Consider the following 20,823-nt stretch of genomic DNA (forward strand, 5'->3'; position numbering starts at 1 on the left):
CCCCCCCGCGCCCTTCCCGCTCCCCGACGCCTCTCCCCGGCCAGCGCCCGCCCAGCCCCGCAGCCACCCGCACCCCCCCGAGCCCCGGCCCCTCCAAGTTTCCTGGCGGGGCGCCGCGTACCTTGTCGTCCACACAAAGCCTGGTCCGGGTCCCCTCCGGGAAGTCACATCCTCTCCCGGGCGCCCAGTCCCACCGGCCACCTCCCGCCGCCTCGGCAACACAGGCGGCGTCTCAAGTGTCTCATCAAAGCTTTATGAGGGGCGGGAGGGCAGCGGAGCCGGATCCCCCACTCCCGCCGCCCAACCGGAGCTTCCCGGCCCAGCCCCGCCGCCTCCTCCTCGCCGAGCGGCTTCGCCCCCGGCCAGCGGCTGCGGCGGCCGCAGGCACCGCGCTGCCCCGCTTAGAGCCTCCGCGCCGCCTCCCGGCCCCGCCACCGCCCCCGCCCCGCCCGCCCGGCCCCGCTCCCCTCCGCTCCGCTCCGCTCTCCTCCGCTCCCCTCCGCTCCCCCGGCGCCCCCCGAGTGGGGCGGGGGGGGTGTCTGTTCGCCCGCCAGCGGCGGGATATTGGTTTACTCCGCCGGGTATTAAGCAAGCCCGATCCATTTAAATATCGCTCCCGCGCTGACCTCTCCGTAGTTCGCCTATTAAGAATGCAATCAAGATAATAACAGGCATTGCTTATTAATGAGCGCCCCAGGTAACGTTACACCGGTGACTTTCTGCAGGCGCGCAGCGGGCGCTCAAGCCCCGGCGGCCCCGAGGCGGCTTTGCCCGGACCGGCACCGGCACCGGGATGGGCCGGGGGCCGACACCGACAGCGGGGCCGCCCGTCGCGCCAGCGCCCGCCGGCGGAGACAGGGGCGGGCGCGGAGCCCGTGGATGTCGGGCGAAACGCCCTGCTCGGCTCTGCCCCGCCGTCCGCGGGGTGGATTCCGTACCCCCTGTCAAAAATCTGTCTGGCCGTTTCCCCCTTCTGCCCGTGCAGCACAATACAGTAAATTATTGATAGTGGAAATTGCATGGTGGAGGCAATAATGGCATCCCCTGATTGAGTAGCTCCATTTGATCTTGGTAAAGACAGAGAGATGGCACGATCCCTGGCTGGGCTGGCTGCGGCGAGTGGCAGCGCACGCATGTGCTGGAGGGGCACGGTACCTTGTGCCACATCCCACGGCACAGCCAGCTGTGGGACAGGCACTGACTGCACCCCCTGCCCGGCTTGGGCTGTGGTGGCCCCACCTCTGTCCTTCCCTGTCCCCTAACTGGTAAAATTGGAAGCGGTTGATTTTCAGAAGAAGATATCCCAACTCCTTTATGAATCCGTTAAGACACGTATGTTTTTGCACCTCAAGGCTGACTGCCATCCAATTGCAATTAATGCCAAAGGCCCAGTCACTCCAGCACACTTGTGGCTATTTATTTATACTAGGAGAAATGTGTGAAACTCATTGCTGCCCTCAGACAGTGTGACTGCTTGTGTGCTTTTGCTATGAAACACCTGCATTGATTAGATTGGTAAAGTAATAAAATAACCAAGGCGTTTGAAATTCAAGTACACCTAACGCTTTCCATATAAACCAGCTTTTAATATATATTAAGGGAAAGATTCCTGGTGGTTAATAACCCTTGCAGCTTTAAGAGCCTCTCTAAAAATCATGTTTAAGTACCACATTACCATCCTTGCACTTGGGGGTTTGGTTTCACGTGTTTGAACTAAAAGTGTCACTGAGCTAGAAGACAGTTCTACCTCTTTAGTCTCGGTGTTTCCCAGTCAAAATCTACTCAATTTACAAGAAAGGAGACAAATTTTCAAAGTAAGTCCTCACTAACAGCCTGGGCCTGAGGAGTCACGCCCAGCCCTTGCTGGCTGATAGTCACTAATAAAGGCAGCTCTTCAGGCCAAGTCCTGCTCTGCTATTTCTGTATTATTAAAATTCTGCCATTAGGAATGCACCAGCCATTCCTTTTCCCACTCTAATACACTGATAAAACCTTATATCTCTCAGTGACAATGTTGTGTGGATGTTCGGGACCTATTTCAAACGCGGTATTGTAACTGGCACTTGCTAAGTTAAAATGTGCATTTTATTTACCTGTTTTAGACTTCTCTGCACAATACCACTCCGCTTTCCAGGTACAACTGTATTAGTGTGGGTGCCCGATTTCACCAAGGCAGCATGTTTTCAGCAGCCTTTTTGTACAGTGATAAGAGCACAATTTCAATATTCTGTGTTCATAAGATGATGCCTGCAAGATATTTGGATGATCCGCCAGTCAAGTTTAACAGCAGCAGCAGAGGCTACTTTAATCAGCTGTAATGTGATACATTACACACGTGTTATTCCTGGAGGAAGGACTCTTCTCCTGGTACACTAGACATGCAGATGAGCAGCAGCAAATATCATGCTTTAGAAACACTTAAGCATCTTCTGGCCTGTTCTCAGGAGTGAAGGAGAAGGCACATACTCCGAAAAAGTCTGCTTGCAATCAGAACAAGTTTTTAATTTTGGAAAGGAAGTGTGTTACGGACCGCCTGACAAGTCCTCACTCTGTGGTACGCGCTTTCAGCTCGGCTCTGCTAAGAACGTGAGAACCATTAATTCCAGGCAACCATGAAATTCCAATTTTGCTCTGCTACAAACATGCTGCCTTTTGCGCCGGTGTACAGATTTTCCCGGGGAAGAGGTGTGGTCAGAGAGCTGCTGTATCTTGCTGGTATAATCAGCCCTTTGGGGATTATTACCAGCCAGTGCTTGATTACTGAGAAAATGAAAAAAGTAGTGTAAATAATTACCTGTTTGGATTTTTAATGCACATGCAAGCTGGTCTTCATATTTTTCAATTGGACCCTGACTTCAAGGAGAATTTTTTATGAATGAATGAATGAATCCCCAAAAATTTGGCCTACAAAGTATTAGTATGTGAAGCAACTGATAGTCATCACATGGAGACACTGCCCTGGTTGGAGCTCCACTCCTTTGTCCATAAGATGTACTATAAACGTGGAGGTCACATAAACCCTCACCATGGAAATTTGTGGGATACATAGGATGCAAAAATCAGACAGCCTAATGTTTACTTGGTAGCCCCAGAAAGAGTTCTTTCTTGTCATGTCTCAAAGAGATGTCTTCAGCCTGTCTCAAGAGCAGCTATGTTTTTCCCATTTGGATTGTACAGATGTCAGAAGTGAGTGGCACTTGAAAGGAAAGTCACACCACAGGTTGCATGAGGAAGAAATGGGCAGGCAGGCCCTTTTCCAGTGATTTCAGATAATTCAGTGTATGGAGCCTCTTGGTGTTATTGTCATAATATGCCCACCTTGCAGCATTTACTTTGAAACCGAGTGTTTTTTTCTGTACCTGACTTATGAAAATTATTAGTTTTGTATACACAAATCACACTTCACCCTTTTCCATACAGCAACAGGGAAAGAGCATGAGTTGTCAATCAACATAATGTTGATTTATCCCTGCAGTAATATCAGATTGCTTGCAGGAGGGTAAGATCATTGCTTTTTGCTGAATTCAATTTAAACTGCAGCATAGGCACTAATGATGCTGTAGATACTATAAAGAAGAAAGCAGAAGCACGCACATCTGGTTTCTGTCTCAGTGGAGGTTGTGCATTATAGTGATTGATGTACAAGGTCCAAATTTACTGATAAACTAATTATATGATAAAGTAGTTTGTGGGGCTCTTAAATTCCCCCATTGCAATTGTAAGAGAAGCAATAAAAAAAGTCAATACTTGAAAAGAGTAACATTCTTAAAAGGTCCATAGTTAGTCAATAGGTAACTGGTGATTCAGTCTCCCCCCCAAAATGTGTCTTTACACTCCCATTTTATTCACGTAGTATCTTGACCTGTTTTTGAATGAGGAAAAGGTCAAGAAGCTACAGTTTGGACTGCTCCTCACTCAGCTATCAGGAAATATAAACTAACCCTGATTACAGAAGGGACAATGCTGTTGATGTACTTGGGTTTTGATGCTAGAAGAGTTTTTCCTTATAAAAATTTTAATTCACTGAGGTCAGTTCTTATATCATTACAAGCATTTTATGTTTAATTATATTTACTCATGTTTCCTAGTTACCTTTATTTGCTATTTTTTCACATTAAAGGGCTGGAAAGTTCATGGAAATAAACTTTTCCAACTCAACTAATGCTAAAAACTGCAATGGATTATCTACACAACTGGGAGTTGCAGGCATGGTGCATTTATAAGAAGATGACTGGGCTGTGATGCCACTTTCTGATGATTCAGGAATCACAGCACACACAAGAGAGCCCCTCATGCTCCACATTAACATCAGTGACACTAGAAAACCCTCGGCATCTTTGAGGACCAAACCCAAATTCTGCTCAAATTTGTAAAATCTTTGTGATCATACAGGCTGTGACTGAGATGACGAGAGAAAGATGGTGGTGACCACTTCCCCAGCCCACCCCTTGCACCCAGGGGTTGGCCAAGCTACAGTCACAGGCTCTCCTGGGCATCAGTGTTGTGTGGTAATGCCCTGGGGTTGGTGGCACTTGGATCTCACAACCTCGTGGTCTACCTCGTGTCCAGCTTGCAAAGAGTTGCCGTGGTTCTGGTCTGCAAGCAGCTTGCTTGGTTACTGGAGCCTTAAATAGCACAGGGTACTTGCTCTTAATGTCGAGCTTAATTTCGCTTTCAGTGAACAACATCTGTCAAGAGGCCTTTCAGCCTCATTTTAGCAGGGAAAGTATTGTGTGAAACAGCAAAGACAGGAATACAAATCCAAAGATCTTTCATTAGACATAGTTTGTAGGCTGCACGTGCGCAGGATAAAGCAGGGAAACCTACCCTTTCAATCACAGGCACCACAACCACAACATTTTTCCTCTAGAAAATACCACCTAATAGCTCAGAATCGTCACCCTGCAGCTACAGCAAAAGTGATTTTAAAACTCCAACAAAGAATTAAAATAATTGGTCTCTTCTCATGTCTGCTCGAGGTATGCCAGCTTTCCATCACATGGTGGGATCTGTACCCTGGATCTTGTCCCATGCCTTCTAGTCAGGGATTTTAGCACACTTCATGTGCATGAAACTGCTTCTCTGACAGCTCTGTGGTAGGTGCAGATTAGTTTTTTGCAAACGAGGAAATACATGTGTCTATTACACATAAATTTATTACGCTGCTCATGAACATACTTGTTAGCTGAGCACGCCCCTTCTGGGTTTGTTCCTGGCCACTGCTCATATACTTGTCTCTATTGGCATCAAGTGTCACAGAAATGGAATATGTGTGTCATGCGTGACAATTACCACATGCATCGAATGATGCGCACACACCCCCACACCCACACAAAGAAAATCCTCCCCATCCCAGCCTCCAGGCTTCCCTTTTGGGGTTTTGCATGAACTCCATGCACTGCTTGGACAGTGGGAGTCCTAAACCACGTACGAAATCCCTCTTCCCTGTGCAGAAGGGCTGGGGGAAGCCAGGAGGACAGTTCACCCTTCGTCCTGACCACCTGGTCCTGTGGCCAGTGTTGAGCTGTGCCAGGCTGGCCCCACACTGAGGGGTAGAGGGCAGCTGTCGAGGATGGTGGCACAGCCAAAAAGGTGAAAACTGGGAAAAAAAATAGGAAGAGAATGAATACAACCCAGCGGCAACATTAAAAGTTGGGTTTATCGTTCCCTGATGCTTTAGCACTCACTAAAACTGGCTGTTCATCTCCTGAACGTCTCTGCCTTACTGCTGTTGTTTGGGAGGCATGTTTAATAACCCAGTACCTGAGCAAAGAGCAAAGTATCTGGGTTGTGTCTGAGAGTATCCAGTGTACTGGGTGTCTGGCGAACGGTGCCTGAGCCCTTCCCCACCCACCCCTGACCTTCCTGCTGACAGCCCAGCCACGGCTCCACCGCAGCAGGCAGCAAAGAGGGCATGGAACAATGACAGCAAAAGTGCAGACTCTGAGGAAGCTGCAGACATGGGAAGGGAAAAAGAAAATCCCCTCTTCTCCAAAGACGTTGTGTGTGATTCCTTGGGATGGGGGAAACCTGAGCCCAGTGTGGAAAGATTAGATGGCTGGAGATGCACTCCTGTGACGAATCAGGCCATTGGAGCTCTATGATTAAAGAAGATCAGAAAACTGTTGGTGCACTTGTGGGTGAAAGGTGTTGGGATTGACTCATCTCTCCTTTCCTCTAAGTATTCAGTGGGTTTCAATTAGATGCAATACAGTGGATTATTTTTAATATTTAAAGGGATCAGATTCCAGGGGGTTCATAAACTTAGACAGGCAGCTTGTCGGAGTAGGTGTATGCCTTACCAAACCCTCTTTAGTGCCTAACTGTGGAGAACATATTTTGGGTATGTACTAAAACTAAGCAAGCCCCCAGATCCCAGGTCTACAGCCCTGTGAATGCTCTTTTGTAGTTTATTTCTCTTTAGGCAACTAAAATCTCCTCAGACATCAAGCTCAAGCACTCCATTTGCCAGGTGCGGCAGCTCAGCGATGTTGCCCGGAGGGTGATGGGTGATAAGAGATCTAAAGCAAACAGTCGGGGAGGGGAGCTGGAGGATGGCGTTGGGTGCTGGGGGCTGGTAGCTGTTCTGGGGTGCCCACCTCCCACAGGACCCTGCTCTGGCCAGGAGCTGGAGGGAGGGATCCTCCTTGGGCACGCGGAGATCCTTGGGAATGAAAAGCATGTGTAAACATTAAATAGTTCTTCTGGCTCTACTGCCCTGCACGACTTTCATATTAAGGCATTTTATGCTGCCCTTAGTTGTCTACATCTTCCCGAAGAGGTTAAGGTGCTTTGGCTCAGTCCCTCTTTAAAGCACAGCCACGTCAATACTTTTAACAAGCTGATGTGTTTAAAGATGAATCCAGGGTATTTTTTCTTTAAATAGGGTATCAAGCTGTTTCACCTAAGAAACAACCCTGGAGTTCAAAACATTTTCTGTGTTAACCACCTAAAGCATTAAAGAGGGAAGTATTTGAGGAACGGTAGATATTTTTGTTAATTGCAAACTAAAATTATCAGTGCAGCAGTAAAAATTAAAGATAGTCCTCAAAATGAAATCCAGACCACATTATGTTCTCCTCCTCCAGTTACTGTGACTTGCGGCTCAAGAAACAAGTCCTGGATTAGTCATGTTAAAGCAAAAAATTTCCCCTGACTAGAACGTTTCGTTTGTACGGTGCCTTTTCTGTTTATTGAGCACTCGGGATTGTTCATCCTTCAGTAATTTAATGACTGGAACCATGTTGTGTGTAAATGTTACTACATTCCACTTCGGAGATTAATAGGCAGCCACGTGTCTGTCCGGCAGTTTTCACTTGTCCAGATAAAAGGGATGGTCTGTTTATCCTCGGCAGAGGAGTGCCCGGGTGGCACGTGAGCACTGACAGCAGCAAGAGCCACCACCGGGGCATGTGCCCTCCCGATCCTCAAGGTGAGCTAATACACAGCAAAAGATGCCAACAAAGAGGGTCCCGTCCCCACTTCCTCTTCCCTTCCCCTGTAGCACCAAGCCCCAAGGAGTGGGAATGGCAGAGGGACCTTTATTCCTCTGCGCCGGCCAGATGAAATTATTTCATTGACTTGCGTCGCAGAATTGCCTTAAATAGTAGCTGGCATCAGTATAGCTGTATTTTTGGGTACTCCTGTTAAAATATTATTTTCCTCCTCACCAGGAAGGTATGGGGGTAATTGGATGCGTGGCTGGTTCTCTCTCTGCAGCACGTGACGTGCTCAGACTATCATTTATAGATGCAGAGAGATGGGAACAAGACGCAGGGCGGATGTGCGGCTACTCTGGAATTCAAAAATCCTGAAATATTGATTCAGAAAATCAATACAAATTTTAAGCTATTTTAAAATAACTTTCCTCACGTTCTACACCGTTTCTCAAGTGGGGAAACGTATCGATTTGTCTGCCCCAGCCTGCACAAGGACAGGGTGGCTCTTGAGGTGGGGCAGGAGCATCCAGCAGTGGAGACACGGCCACCACTACAAAACCCGTAGGAACACAACCTTAAGCAGGAGGAAAGCAGTCCCGCATTTGACATGCTCAAAGCCCCTTTATTTTTAGGGTTGGATACAACTCAAAGACTACTCAAGTAAAATACACCCCTGGCTTTGGCAAGACATTTAGTGGGGCCTTTCTTGGTGGTTCAGGACTCGTGCCATTGGAGTATAAATCCGTAAACAACGTTATCTACATTTATTTTCTGGACACTGTTTATTTTTCATGTAGTTTATACATCTGAAACGTAAATGCTTACAAGGGAGTGGTAGCTTTAAACACCTCTTTGTATTTCATTAGTTAGCCTGCTTAATCTGCTATAATTTATTGCAACTTGCACTTGTACTCATGGTGCCTTTACTTATTTGAATATAAACACCACTCAAGTCAGCAGGAATGCAAAGTTTTTAAATCAGAAGGGAGCTGAGTGCTAGATTTTCAGCAAGGACTTTGCAGCAAGGCATTAAAACCCTTATTTTAGACTTTTGTTACGTTTCTGTTTGATGCTTTACCCTGCTACGTGCTCCGAGCAGAATCATTTTCCCTTCCAGGCATGTATAGCTTCTACCCCTTTGGTTTCTTAATTTGGGTTAGATCCCGTAATATGAAAAATATACTCTGATATTGCACCTAGAGCACATTGATGAGGCCTAAAGAGCTCTTCTGTGATGGGAATTAAGATCAAAAAGGATATGGAATTTAAATATTCAACATTTCTTCTTGGATATGAAACAGAAAAATTGTTTTGATGCAAAAGTCATTGCGACAGAATATGTTACTTAGGCTCTAAGACCATATTAGGATAAAATAGCTGTTTTATATAGGAATTGCACTGAGAGAAACTCCTTCATATGGAAATTATGACATTTTGTCTATTGCTTCTTACTACAAATGTTTAAAGGATCTGCTAAAAATATTCTTTTAAGAAGTTCTATCAAGATAAAAGAAAGTAAATAAGAACCAATACAATTTTCAGTCTTATTTCTGATTAGCTTCTTAATTTAGACCCTGTTAACTGCCAGAAAATTTCATCAGCTACCAGAGCTGGGGAAGCATAACTGACTACGTAGTTTATTTTGCAGTTTGGGTTTGCTGTGCTTTTGTCAGGCCCTCACCCTTGCAGTGAATGAACGTTGTGCTAATTCCACACACTGATGGGCTTAGAGAAACTCAGGAAAAAAGGCTCAGCCTGAGTGCTAATACAAATGAAAGACAAGCAGATGAAAAACACATTCTCATTGTCTGTTTGACAAACTGGTACTAGACCTCCATCTAAATTTAGCCAATTGATTTTTAGCTAACCATTAATCCTCACTAACAGCCCACAGAAAGCACGGACTCAGAAGTCAGTGGACAGCTTCCATCATCAAGGCTTCAGATACAGCCAAGCAGGACACGCTTGCAGAAGCTGAGGGATTGCTAAGCCAGCTTGCTGGGAAGATGGACCTTTCATCCCGTGTTCCCCCATATTGGGCAAGATGCATCTCTATTTCTTTTCCATCCAAGCGCTGCTTCCCTAACGTGGGCCAGCCTTGGGCCTACCAGGTCTCCAGCACTATCCATCACTCCCGCTCACCTCCTGGTGCTCCCACACCTCCTCGCTGGCAGGGGGTCCATGCAGCCCACAGGAGCCCTGCAGGGAAGTTCTGATGCTGATCAGAACTGTCACATGCAAGCAGCTGCTGGTGAAACGGCCTCTGGTGGTCAAGGAGGCGAGTCAGTACGTGGCTTTGGTCCTACCCTGTTGCTCTTGGACAGGCTGATGGACCCAACAGAAAATAATTTAGAAAGGTCCATCATCTTTGTCTTTTCCTCTGGCCCAAAGTGTATGCCTTGCATTAGTCTGAATTTACACCCTTTGATGTAAAAATCCTTTGTCTGGAAAATCCGTATGGAAAGTGAATAGGAAATTCTGGCCATTTCGAATTAACTCTCTAGGTTTGCTTTTTTAAGGACTTAGCCTTCTTGTCAGATATTTTGGTTTCCTTAAGATTTGAGAGCCAGCAGAATTTTCTTTAGGGAATGCTGTAGAAAAACTTTGATGGGAAAGTAGATGATAAAAATAACTGTTTGGTGCCAAAGGCAGTAGACTGGGGATTAAAAGCCCCTCTGAAGTCAGAGACATTTGGGTCTTGGAAGGAGCTCAAAAAAAAGAGGTGAGAAAAGCAGTGGGTCTCCTGGGCTATGACCATGGTTGGGCAGCTGATTCTAGGTGAAGGATTTGGGAAGAGGAAAACAACAGGTGGTGGGCGGAAAAAGCACGAGAATCAGATCTGCCTGGGGAATAAGTGGTGGATAGAGTGACTGACTGCTGATATAGGAGTGAATGCCACAGAGAGAGAGAACAGGTGAATCTATGATTAAACTCTTACCTCTTGCACCAACCACCAAGAGCTTTGTGAAAGACTTATGCACAACACCAAAAAGCCCCAAACCAAACAAAACCCAACCAAACGAACCAACCCAACAAACAAACAAACCAGCACAGAAAAATCCTACAATTAAATAGTTGTTCCCTTGGAAGAGGATGAAAGCAAAACGTGTGACATATATTAGTCATGCCACTTAGAAAGGTGTTCAGTGATGAATGATGAGTGTGATGCAAGGACTTAGAATAACTTAGTCAATATACCAAATTTGGGACACGGAAAGAGATTTGTATGGGAAATACTGTAAGATTCACTCCTGTGAATGACTCTGACCAATAGATACTTTATTCTTTATTTGCTCCCTGATACAACAGGTTTTCAGCAACAGAATAAGGGGTTTCACACTTCAGGCTACAGCAAGAGATGTACAGAAGTAAAGGATGTTTGAGATGTGTCGTCATCCACTGGAAAATTCAAACCCTGGATTTAGCCTCATTTAAAAACTGCTAAGACTTTTTGTTTCCCCAGTCAATACTATTTTATCAGCTATCTGTTTACAAAATTCAGCCAAATATCCTCTCAGATGGTTTTATAAACTTTTGGCAGATGTGAGTGAACATGTATTTGACAGAGCCAACTAACACCTAAGCAGCTCCCGTCTCGTGGCCTCTACTCATGGCTATTGCTGCATCCCATTCTCAGTGGAGTTGGTTGGGTTTCAAAAGGTATTTGCTGTCAGAAATCAGCTGCCTTTTTTTTTTTTCCCCTTTGGTAACCACCTGTTTCCCTGAAATCCATTAAATCCATTGTCTTTTCATGATATTATTTTGCTTTGAATCTGAATATTTTATCAAATGTCATTGTCAGATTACTGATGATAGCTTTAGAGGGAAATACTGAAAGCATCTTTGAACACTCTGTAAAACAATATAGAACTGAGTTTGTGTTGAAAATATTGGAAAAAAAAGACAATTTTGAAATGTCAAATATTTTCACAGCTCTGTCTGCCTTGACAATGTGTGGCCTTTTCTGATTCCCCAGGGAAAATCTGAATGGGAGCTAAGTGACAGATACAGAACAACCTGTGGGCCACCATACAACCTCCTTCCATTGCTGATGTTTCAAGGTAACATGTAAAAGAATAAAGAAACCTGAATGCATGATCAGGGCTGAAGTCAATACTTTGACATTTCCATGGCTGTACAGGTTTAGTGTCTCTAATATTAGAATAATATGCTGCAAGAGTGAGTATGTTAAGTCTTGTCTTAGGCTCGAGCAGTCACCACCTAAACAGCCTCCATCATTCTCTTCCCATTCACAAGTGTTTCTTAAAAACATATTCTACGCATAAAAAAATGCAAACTTTGTGGGGTTTTTCGTTTGCTTTGTTTTTTAATTTGTGGGGTTTTTTTACCTTTTTCAGTGCTCAGAGGGGAGTTCAGTAACATCTCTGTATTGCTGGTGAACAAATGGAGGTAAAAGAGCTGGAAAGGTGTGCCACACAACACACAAGCTGTACAGGAACCCACGCTCTGTGGGTTATCAATGGAACCAGACTCGCTGATCTTGCCTCCTGTCTTTCTTTAAAGAAGACACATTTACAGAGCCAACCCCCTGGACGCTGTCCATGTGCTTCTAGTCTTGCCAAACAGATGAGAGAAGGGTTAAACCTGAAGCCTTCCCACTGCCAAGGTCCCTTCCTCCTCAGCGTGCCTCTCCCTTTTTCTTTTACGGCTTCGACTTGTATTTTACCATTTGTTATAATAATGGAGTCTAGTGTGAAGCTTGTGGCCCCATAAACTTTAGACATAATTTTAACTGTGTCAGCTTTAAAAAGTCAGTATCTGCCTCATCAAAGGGCAATCATGTCCAATGTGGGTGTCTCTGTCAATTGTGTTTTGAACTGCAGCAATAATCCAACCAAACCATGCAAAGAGCTTTTCTACACCCACATTTCTTAATTATCATCATGAGACTGAGGTAGCTGAGACCAGATCTATAATGTTTTCTGGATGTCAAAATGCCCACACACCTTCTGTAATCCTTGTGCTACCAGCCCCCTTTCATATTGCTTTTAGTTGGTCCATCTAATTATCTACTACCATAACTTTTTACTGCATTATTCCCAAATCCCACAAAGGCTCTGTTTAAGAAAAAAGAAACAACTGGTCTGATGAGACCTCCTTAACTGCACAGTCTTATAAACATTTTAGTGGATGATAAACTTGTCCTCACCCCTTTCAGAAATGAACCATTATTTTTTTTACAGTCAGGTGAGACCTAGGGCCTTAAAAGTCACTGCATACATTACATCCATAAACAATGCTATTTCTTGGGAGCTTTGGGGTCTACTGTCCATTTGGAGAATAAATAAGTTCATTATTTTCACATGTGCTACAGTCAATAAGGATCTGGAATGGGAAAGTAGCGAAAATGTTATGACTTAATGAACATGTTGCATAATCATTCTTGCCAAATGTCAAAATAAATTGGAGGCCAGAGTGTACAGTTTACGCTTGTTAAATTGGGGTTTTGTGTGCTATTTTGGGAAGGAAAAAAAAAATAAAAAGACAGACCAAACCACGAAAAGGCAGGGGGAAGAGAAAGTATACACTTGGCCACTTCTGGCAAGACCTTGGTCCATTACAGTCCCACCACTAATGTTCCCCATGGGAGACAATACAACAGCCTGGGACCGTGAGGAAACCACTTACCGACAGCAGAGTTGGCTCCGTGGCAATGTCCTGGCCCCAAGGCTCTCCACGAGCAAAGGAGGGGCAGGGGCCACCCCCCAGCAGCCCAGCTTATGCCACGGACCAGACCTGGCTAATCCCTGCCTCTCTGGGAAGCGTCAACCTGCACCAGGGGTGAAAATCAGTCACATCCGTTAGCGACTTCAAGAGACTTTTTCCATCAGGAAACTATGAGTTTGCATTCTGCCACGAATAAGGTGACTGGAGCAAGATTTCACTTTTGCTGGAGGCTGTTGTGAAATGTCAGAGCAGTTCCACTGGTAGCCCATCGATTCCACTTTTGGCATAGAGGTACCGGGAAATGCAGGTTTTGCCTACGTTACGCAAAGAGTTTTCTGTTTGTCCAAGCGATGAGTAAGCTCGAAAGCTCTGAGTTTAGAAATATCTACACAGCTGAGGACCTGATCTGTTGAACACCAAAGCGTGTCACAGCTATTTTCCCTTTGAGACTGCCTCAGGAAGAGACCAATTAGGATTACATGGTAAGTAAAATTATTCCCATGCTTACATGGTTAGGAAAATAGGTCTCTCCAACTGCATGCTCAAAAGGCAATCAAAGCAATATTATTCTTTTGCAGTTAGATTTTGCCTTATTTATGGTTTTCCCCATTGAGTACATGTTCCGGCAGCACCAAGAGGCCACATGGACTTCTTACTTCCCTTCCTGCTTACTCACTTCTTGCTTCTTACTCCACCTCTACATCTAGTAATGGGAGTGCCACAAAAGTGCCTGTGTTTCTTGCTGCCTGCGTGAAACGCGTGGATACAGATATGTGGCTTTCATTTATTTTGTTTCACGACACAAGGAGGGGGGGAAAAATCCTTTTCATACACCTACATCTATCACAAAGCAACTAAGAATAGAAGCAATATTGAGACAGATGGAAATGTTAATGGTGACAGCTCACAAGCACGAATCACACATTTGTGAAATAATGAAATGGGTGGGCAGTTGTTATATGAACTCCATGTCAGTTGGTATGTTTTCCTGGCTACAATTTTGCAAGAGTATGTCTCAGAGATATTTTCAGTTCATAGGAGAAGCCAGCGCCCTACCCTACACCTTGCTGGCATGTGGGTGTAGGGATTCACCAAAGCTGGTGAGCAGCTTGCATGAGAACCTGCTCATCACGTGCCCTGGGCACTGCAGGATGTCCCCTGACATTTCCCTGTCAGGGCATTTTAGTATTCCTAACAATGTGGTGGGAGAGACACAGAAAGGAGGTGTAAAAACGCTTGGAAACTCATACACAAGAGAAACATTGGATACTCACACTTGTTTCAAAATCCTACTTTCAGGCATACAAAAGTAATACCTTTTTTTTTACATATCATCTGCCCATATTCTGTGGTCCTTATGATTAGCTGGACTTGCTGACCGTAAATGAAAATGAGGATAACAAAAACCAGTCCCGCATTTGTTCATTCTTTCTTTCTAGTTCTTCATGCCCCAAAAGCCATCAAATCCATTTTAAGGACCACTTTGACAAGCCTGCTTTTGCTAGCCCTAGTTTCTTAGCCCCAATCTAATGTTAGCTCAAAGGGGAGGGAGCCGTGAAAGTGTCTATCCATATGTATTTTACCTTGTGCTACCTGTCTCTTTCCCAAGGTCTAGGGAACCTACTGATTTTCCACAATTTTGAGAGGTACTGTTTCTTACAGATCCTTTTTACAGGACTTGACATGACTATTTTTTGCTAGAGGAATGAACTAGTTCTCCTGAAATCTCATGGATACTCTCTTTGTTTGCGCATCCGATTAAAAAAATTCTAGCACCTACATCTTCAAGTGCTCATTGGTGATTTACTACAGTGATTCATGGTAAGACTTACAGCTCTAAGGAAAATCTGTCCCTTGGGATTCATCCACCTTTCCAGAATTTCTCGTGGCAGGGCAACCGTATGCCACTGTATTTAGGAAGCAACTTATGGTTACTAAATGGCACACAGTCTGCATTTTCTTAGGGCATTTCTAAGAGCTCAACAGTATTGGTGTGATAAAGAAAAGATATAAAGGGCTTGCTGTAAAAAGACAAATGTATGCATCCAGCCACCTCAGATTAATGAAATGCTAGACATTAATCCGCCAGCACACATGCCTGTGAATGGTGGCCACTAAAAATAAATACTGAGAACTCTCAGACCATTTGAAACAGGAAATGGTTTAACAATGCTGAAAATCCAAGAAGTTATCCAAATGGAGAGCTGCTGAGAATGGCAAACTTGCAGAGGCAGTACCTATGTCAAATACCATATTAAAAAAAAAAAAATCTCATGCTGGACACAGACACCTGACAGACACCAACCCACTGAAGACCACACTCGTGGTACCAGGTAAAATAAAACTATTAAAAAAAGGGGAAAGACAGACTGCCATGTCAAAACTTTGCAGGATGAAGAGATATTCAAAGAAGATCGGACATTTTACGGTGTCATAACCGTAAGAGATGAAAGGTGGTGATGAACCACCACCAAAGTGGTGACAGCTCTTGGAGAAATAGTAGATACTAAAATCAATAAAGCTACTTGCAGATTAAGGTATGAGTCACCGTGAGCAAATGTGACCAAATATGGCCCAGTGTCATTTGTTAGCAGCTGCCTGTCCCATGCATCTCTGCAGAGAATGATTAGAATTCAAGAGAAACATGGCAACAGAGGCAGAAAGGGAAATATCAGAGTTTTTTAAGAGCTGGTAAGAAAGTAATGGGTGCAAACCTAAAATATAGGAAGATACACAACATTATGCATGGAGTGGAAAATTCATATAAATAGAAGCTCCTTGGCAACCTCCTATATAACAGAACAATTTATTTTGGGAAGTGGATAGATTTTTAGTAGGGCTCATCAACCATTAGTTCACAGTGGATGTATCCAGATATTAGCTCTACCACATGACTTTATCCTCGGTGAAAAAAGGTCAGAGGACGTTTCATTATGAATTTAATGAAACCAACACTGCAAACTACAAGTGTTTGAGTTTCACCCAGCCTGCAAATGACGGATGCTGCTGCGACCTGGCTCCTCTCGGCCTCCTCTCTCCTCGCCTTAGAGCTGCCAAGAAATGCCTCATATGGCACCCTGACAGGCATCCCCAGCAAACGCAAGTTCTCCAAGTGAAAATGGAAAAATCCACGGAGGGATCCTGCCCGGCCCCTTTCCCCGGCCGGCCTGGGGGCGGGGGCGCGGCGCGGAGCCCGGGCCGCCGGCAGCGCATCTCCCGGAGAGGAGAGCGGCCGCTTCGCTTTCGTGATAAAAAAAACCCCAAACCCCGCCACCCCAACCAGATACCACCGCAGCAGAGGCGCCAGGTGACCGACTTCCGTGGGAGCCCCGCGCCCGGCGCCCCTCCGGTGCCGTCCTGCAGCACCTCCATTTTGGCTGCGCCCGGTGCCGGTGCCCGGCCCGGCTCCGGTACCCAGCCCGGCTCCGGTGCCCGGCGCGGCGAGCGGTGCCGTCCGGGGGCTGCCGGCGAAGAGCTTCTCCCGGGGCGCGGGGCGGAGTGGGCGGTGGAGGGGCGGCATCCCCGCCGCCCCCATCCCCGCGGCACCGCGCCCCCGTTTCCGCAGGACGGTGCCTCCTGGGGGGGAGGGGGGGGGAGGCGGTCGCCGTGGCAACCGCGGCGGGGGCGGGGGGAGCACGGGGGGACACCGGCGGGGGGAGCCCGGCCCGGCCCGGCCCAGCCCGCGGTGCCCTGCGCGGCGGCTCCGCCCGGCTGCGCGGTGGGGGACGCCGCCGCCTCCCCCGCGGCGGGGCCGGCATCCCGCCTGCCGGGGGGTTCCCTGCGAGCCGGCGCTACGTGCGAGCCGGAGCGGGAGCCCGGCGGGAGGCGGGGGCGGCGGGATCCGCCCTCCCTCCCTGCCTGCCTGCCTCCCTCCCGCCCGGCGGGCCCCCGGCGCCGCAGCGGGGCCCGCGGGGCGCCGCCGGCTCTGCCGCAGGGAGCGCCCGTCGCCCCCGCGCCGTGGCCGCGTTCGGGGGCTCGGCCGGCCGCCCCTCGGCTCCGCCGGGGCGGGGAGGAGGGGTGGCTCCCGGCGGCCGGGATTCCCCGGGAGGGGAGGCGCGGGCTGGCTGGAGCGGGGCGGCGGGGGCAGCGCGGCTCCGTGCGGACCCTCCTTCGCGGGAGCGCACTGCCCCCGGCGGCGCGGGGAGCGGGGGGGGGGTGGGCGATGCACAGCCTCTCCGTGCAGAGCCGGGGACCCCCAGAGCCTCGCTACCTGCGAGCACTGCTGCTACCGCCGCTGCTCCGCCAAACTGCTGACTTTCCAGAGCTTATTTTTAGCCCGGAGACTAAATATTATTAGCTACATTTCTACGTAGGAAGAATCGGAAGCGAGCGGGGGGGGGGGGGGGGGTGGGGGGAGGCACTAGAGACAGGGAGATGAGCAGAAAGCTTATCCGAATGATCTCCAGCTGGGGGGGCTGCGTTTGGGTTTCAGGCTTGTCAAACACACACACACACACGCACGCACGCACTCACATCATTAATTATAGCAAAGTAGATGCGGATATTGGATCATCAGCAATACATGCACGGCTCTCCCTTTCAGCCGTAGGTTGCGTACACAGAGGGGTCAGTTAATCTCCATGTAGGTAAAGATCAGCTGCGTCTCTTTATCTATGTAAGATCAGTCGTGCACAGTGCCAGCTAGAGCTCAGCTGCATCTCTTCAGCTATGCAAAATCAACTTGCATCCTTAGCTAGGAAAAAAAAAAAATCCGTCGCATCTGCATCTCTAGGTAAAGATCAGTTGCATCTCTTCCCAAAGCATGCACACGCACATAGACGAAATTCCCAGGTTAAATCAGGCACAACTTAACTCAACTCGTAGTGCAATCTCATCCAGCTTCTCCTACCTTTTCTAGTCCTCACACACCGAGCAGCCAGCAAGGTAACAAAACTAGGCAAAGAGCAGGCACCCATCCCCGCACCACAGAGAGAGAGAGAGAGGCAGGAGCCGGAGGGGGCCGCCGGGGGGGTTCCCCCTCCGCTTACCTTGGTCACAGCTAACACCACGAGCAGTGGCTAGATCGCGGAGATAAATACTGGCATTTCCCAAAGTTGACACCGTCAAACCAACCCCCGGAGCTTGCAAGACTCTTTTTTTTTTTTTTTCTCTCTTTTTTTTTTTTCTTCCCTCCTCTCTTGTTCCTATTCCAGCCCGCACCGCTAGGAATTCAACTTAGCCCAGCTCCAGCGGGGCGAGAGGGCGGCGGGCGGGGAGGGGAGGGAGGGGAAGGTCCGGGGGGGGGGGGGGGGGGGGGGGGGGGGGGGGGGGGGGGGGCCGGGGGGGCCCCGGGGCGGGGGGGGGGCGAGGCGATGCGGAGCGGTGCGGGGCCGCCGCCCCCCGCCGGGGCCCCGCCGCCGCCGCCGCTGTCCAGGGTGCTGCTGCCGCCTCCCCGCTCCGCTCCGCTCCTTTCCGCCGCCGCGCCCGCTGCGCGCCCGGGCCGCCCCGAGCCCCGGCCCCCCGCCTGTCACGTGCCGCGGCCGCGCCGCCCCGCGCCCCCCCCCCCCCCCCCCCCCCCCCGACGGCCCCCCCCGTCCCCCCCGACGGCGGGCGTCAGGCGCCTCCCGTGCCCGCCGAGGGAGACAGGGCAGGAGAGCGAGCCGGGGAGGGGAGGCGAGCGCCCGGCGGCAGCCCGGCCGCGACGGCTCCCAAGTTTTCTCTCTCTCAGACGCGGTGTTTCCATCGCAGCCCTAAATCAAAGAGCGCCGCAATTAAAGTTACGCTGTCTAAAAACACGATTCTCCCGGCCTCCGCGGGTTACGCGCTTTGGTGTATTAAGTACTAGAAAGCCGAGCCCGTGATATCAGATACTGTCGTTAAGCAACATCTCAAGCTTTTGTTGTTGTTGTTGTTTTGTTCTTCTCTCCAGTTATTAAAAATAGGCTTTTTTATAGGTACTCACCATTGTTTCTTTGCTGTCCTGGAGACAGAAGTGTCTTAAAATCCAGTCTCTCCAACAGATGCTGGAAGGTAATGTGTCTTGTTTGAAGTCATCATGTGAGAACTTCTGCTTTGCTCAGTGGATCGCCCACCACTTGGTGTGACTTATGAATCTAATAACCCTTTGCAATATCCGCAAGCTTAAACTCTCCACCACCTTGGTGCCTACAGAAGACAGAAAGCAACTGGCAGGGAGTTTTAAAAACCTATAGATTTACGCAAACGCCTTAGCTCAGAGTCACGTTTCCCTCTGAGTTCTTACGTGATCTTAATGAATGAGAGGGGTTACCAACAACACAGTATAAAACGTGATCGCAGCCGCCTCCCAGGAAACTGGAGCGGGACAGTAAGTTCCCGAAGAAAGTCCTGGCCGGCCGGGCGCGCCGTGCGGGGAGCCCTGACTCCCACCGCCCTCCTTCCACCTCCCGGCTCGCACCTGGGGCCGTGCAAGACGAGCCGGCTCTGGAGATTTGCAGTGAGGACAGGTAAGTAACCATTTGGAGGTTTTTTGTGGTTGGTTCCCCCTCCCCATCCCCCCCCCCCGTGTGTTTTTGTTTGTTCGGGGTTTTTTTGTTTGTTCGGTTTTTTATTTGTTTGGGGTTTTTTTAATGTCACGTTCGGTCTGCGCTCACACGGGAAGTGCTCCAGGGACTTGTTGCATACTAGGTCCTGCCACAAGAGGAGCATGGCACAGTTGCCAAGACAAGCTGCCTTCGGAAACCCCTGCTTTTCCCCAGCCGCAACTTCCCCGCGCACTTTTTCTCCCCCTCCTCGCTCTATCCTCACCGGGAGGCGCATCCCGGGGGTGGGCTGCCCCGCCGACCCCGTACCGAGCCCCCGCCGCCGGCGAGGCGGAGGGAAGCCGGGCGCATCCCCGCTGTCTGTCTTTTCCTTCCCCTTCTCCCCTCCCCCCGGAGCCCCAGCAGCGTCCCGGCTCCGCCCGTGATTTCTGTGGCTGGGTCCATTCGAGCCCGCTTGCGTTGCGAGAACACCCTCACACCTGGGCGTAACTGCGGTCTCTTTCCCCGAGAGAGGTGGCCGAGCCCCGGTACTACTCCTGCCAAGGCTCACAAAGTCCTCGTCCCCATTTTGTCTCAGTATCTCGAGTTTATTCTCGGTGGCTGCCCCGCCTCCCCGGCTCAGAGAACCCCGCGGGGAGGGGGTGCGGGCAGGGGTGGTGGGGGTGGTGGGGCGGGATTCTTCGCCTTTGAAGGCGAACTGCAGCCAACGGAACCTGGACTTGCCAAAGTTTGTGGGTGCTGCCTCTCATGACAACAACAACAACAAAAAAAAGAACCAAACAAAAAACCCAGAAAACCCACCCAAGACCGAGAAGATCCTCGTCCACTCCCGTTCTCTCCTGATTGACTGTTGGAATTGCATTTACGGGTCGCTTCTCTCCAGAGCGCTCGTTTCTCCCGCCCCCCGAGTCCCAGGTACCTCTGCCTGGGAGCCAAAGCAAGCAGCCTCTTCCATGACAACCATCTATGTTGATCCATGCAATAACCAGCAGATGCTGCCCTAAGACTGGTACAGCTGGTACTTTCCTGCCTCGGCTGTCCCGGGGGCAAGGTGTTAGAGGAAAAGTCAAGTGGTCTCCAGCAAAGCTGCCTTGAGGAGAACTGCTGAATCCCTTCACCTGCACCACGTGCTGCTGGAAGCCATGTACAGGCAGAGCCCGTCAGAAAGGCTGTTGCTGATGTAACACTGCACCCGGCAGATCATCCCATCACTGATAGGGTGTCACCTGAGATAC

The 20,823-nt window shown here is 48.8% G+C and overlaps 1 protein-coding gene across 5 annotated transcripts in view; it reads right to left on the reverse strand.

Annotated features, from left to right (window-relative positions):
- Positions 1-19,339, reverse strand: part of BDNF (brain derived neurotrophic factor) — a 39,759-nt gene extending 20,420 nt beyond the window's left edge. Inside the window, exon 1 of one of the 5 annotated variants that reach the window (XM_027705312.1) lies at positions 19,030-19,339. In XM_027705312.1, coding sequence (XP_027561113.1) covers positions 19,030-19,032 — 3 coding nt within the window. In that variant the 5' untranslated portion in view covers positions 19,033-19,339. Of the gene's footprint in view, positions 1-121; positions 352-626; positions 792-17,976; positions 17,999-18,115; positions 18,300-19,029 lie in introns of those variants that run through there. The other 4 variants (XM_027705307.1, XM_027705313.1, XM_027705308.1 and 1 more) reach the window with 4 other exon arrangements.
- Positions 19,340-20,823: the final 1,484 nt, after the last annotated feature.

Source organism: Neopelma chrysocephalum, unplaced genomic scaffold (genome assembly GCF_003984885.1).
Source record: "Neopelma chrysocephalum unplaced genomic scaffold, ASM398488v2 Primary Assembly neopelma1_323, whole genome shotgun sequence".
Classification (NCBI taxonomy): Eukaryota; Metazoa; Chordata; class Aves; order Passeriformes; family Pipridae; genus Neopelma; species Neopelma chrysocephalum.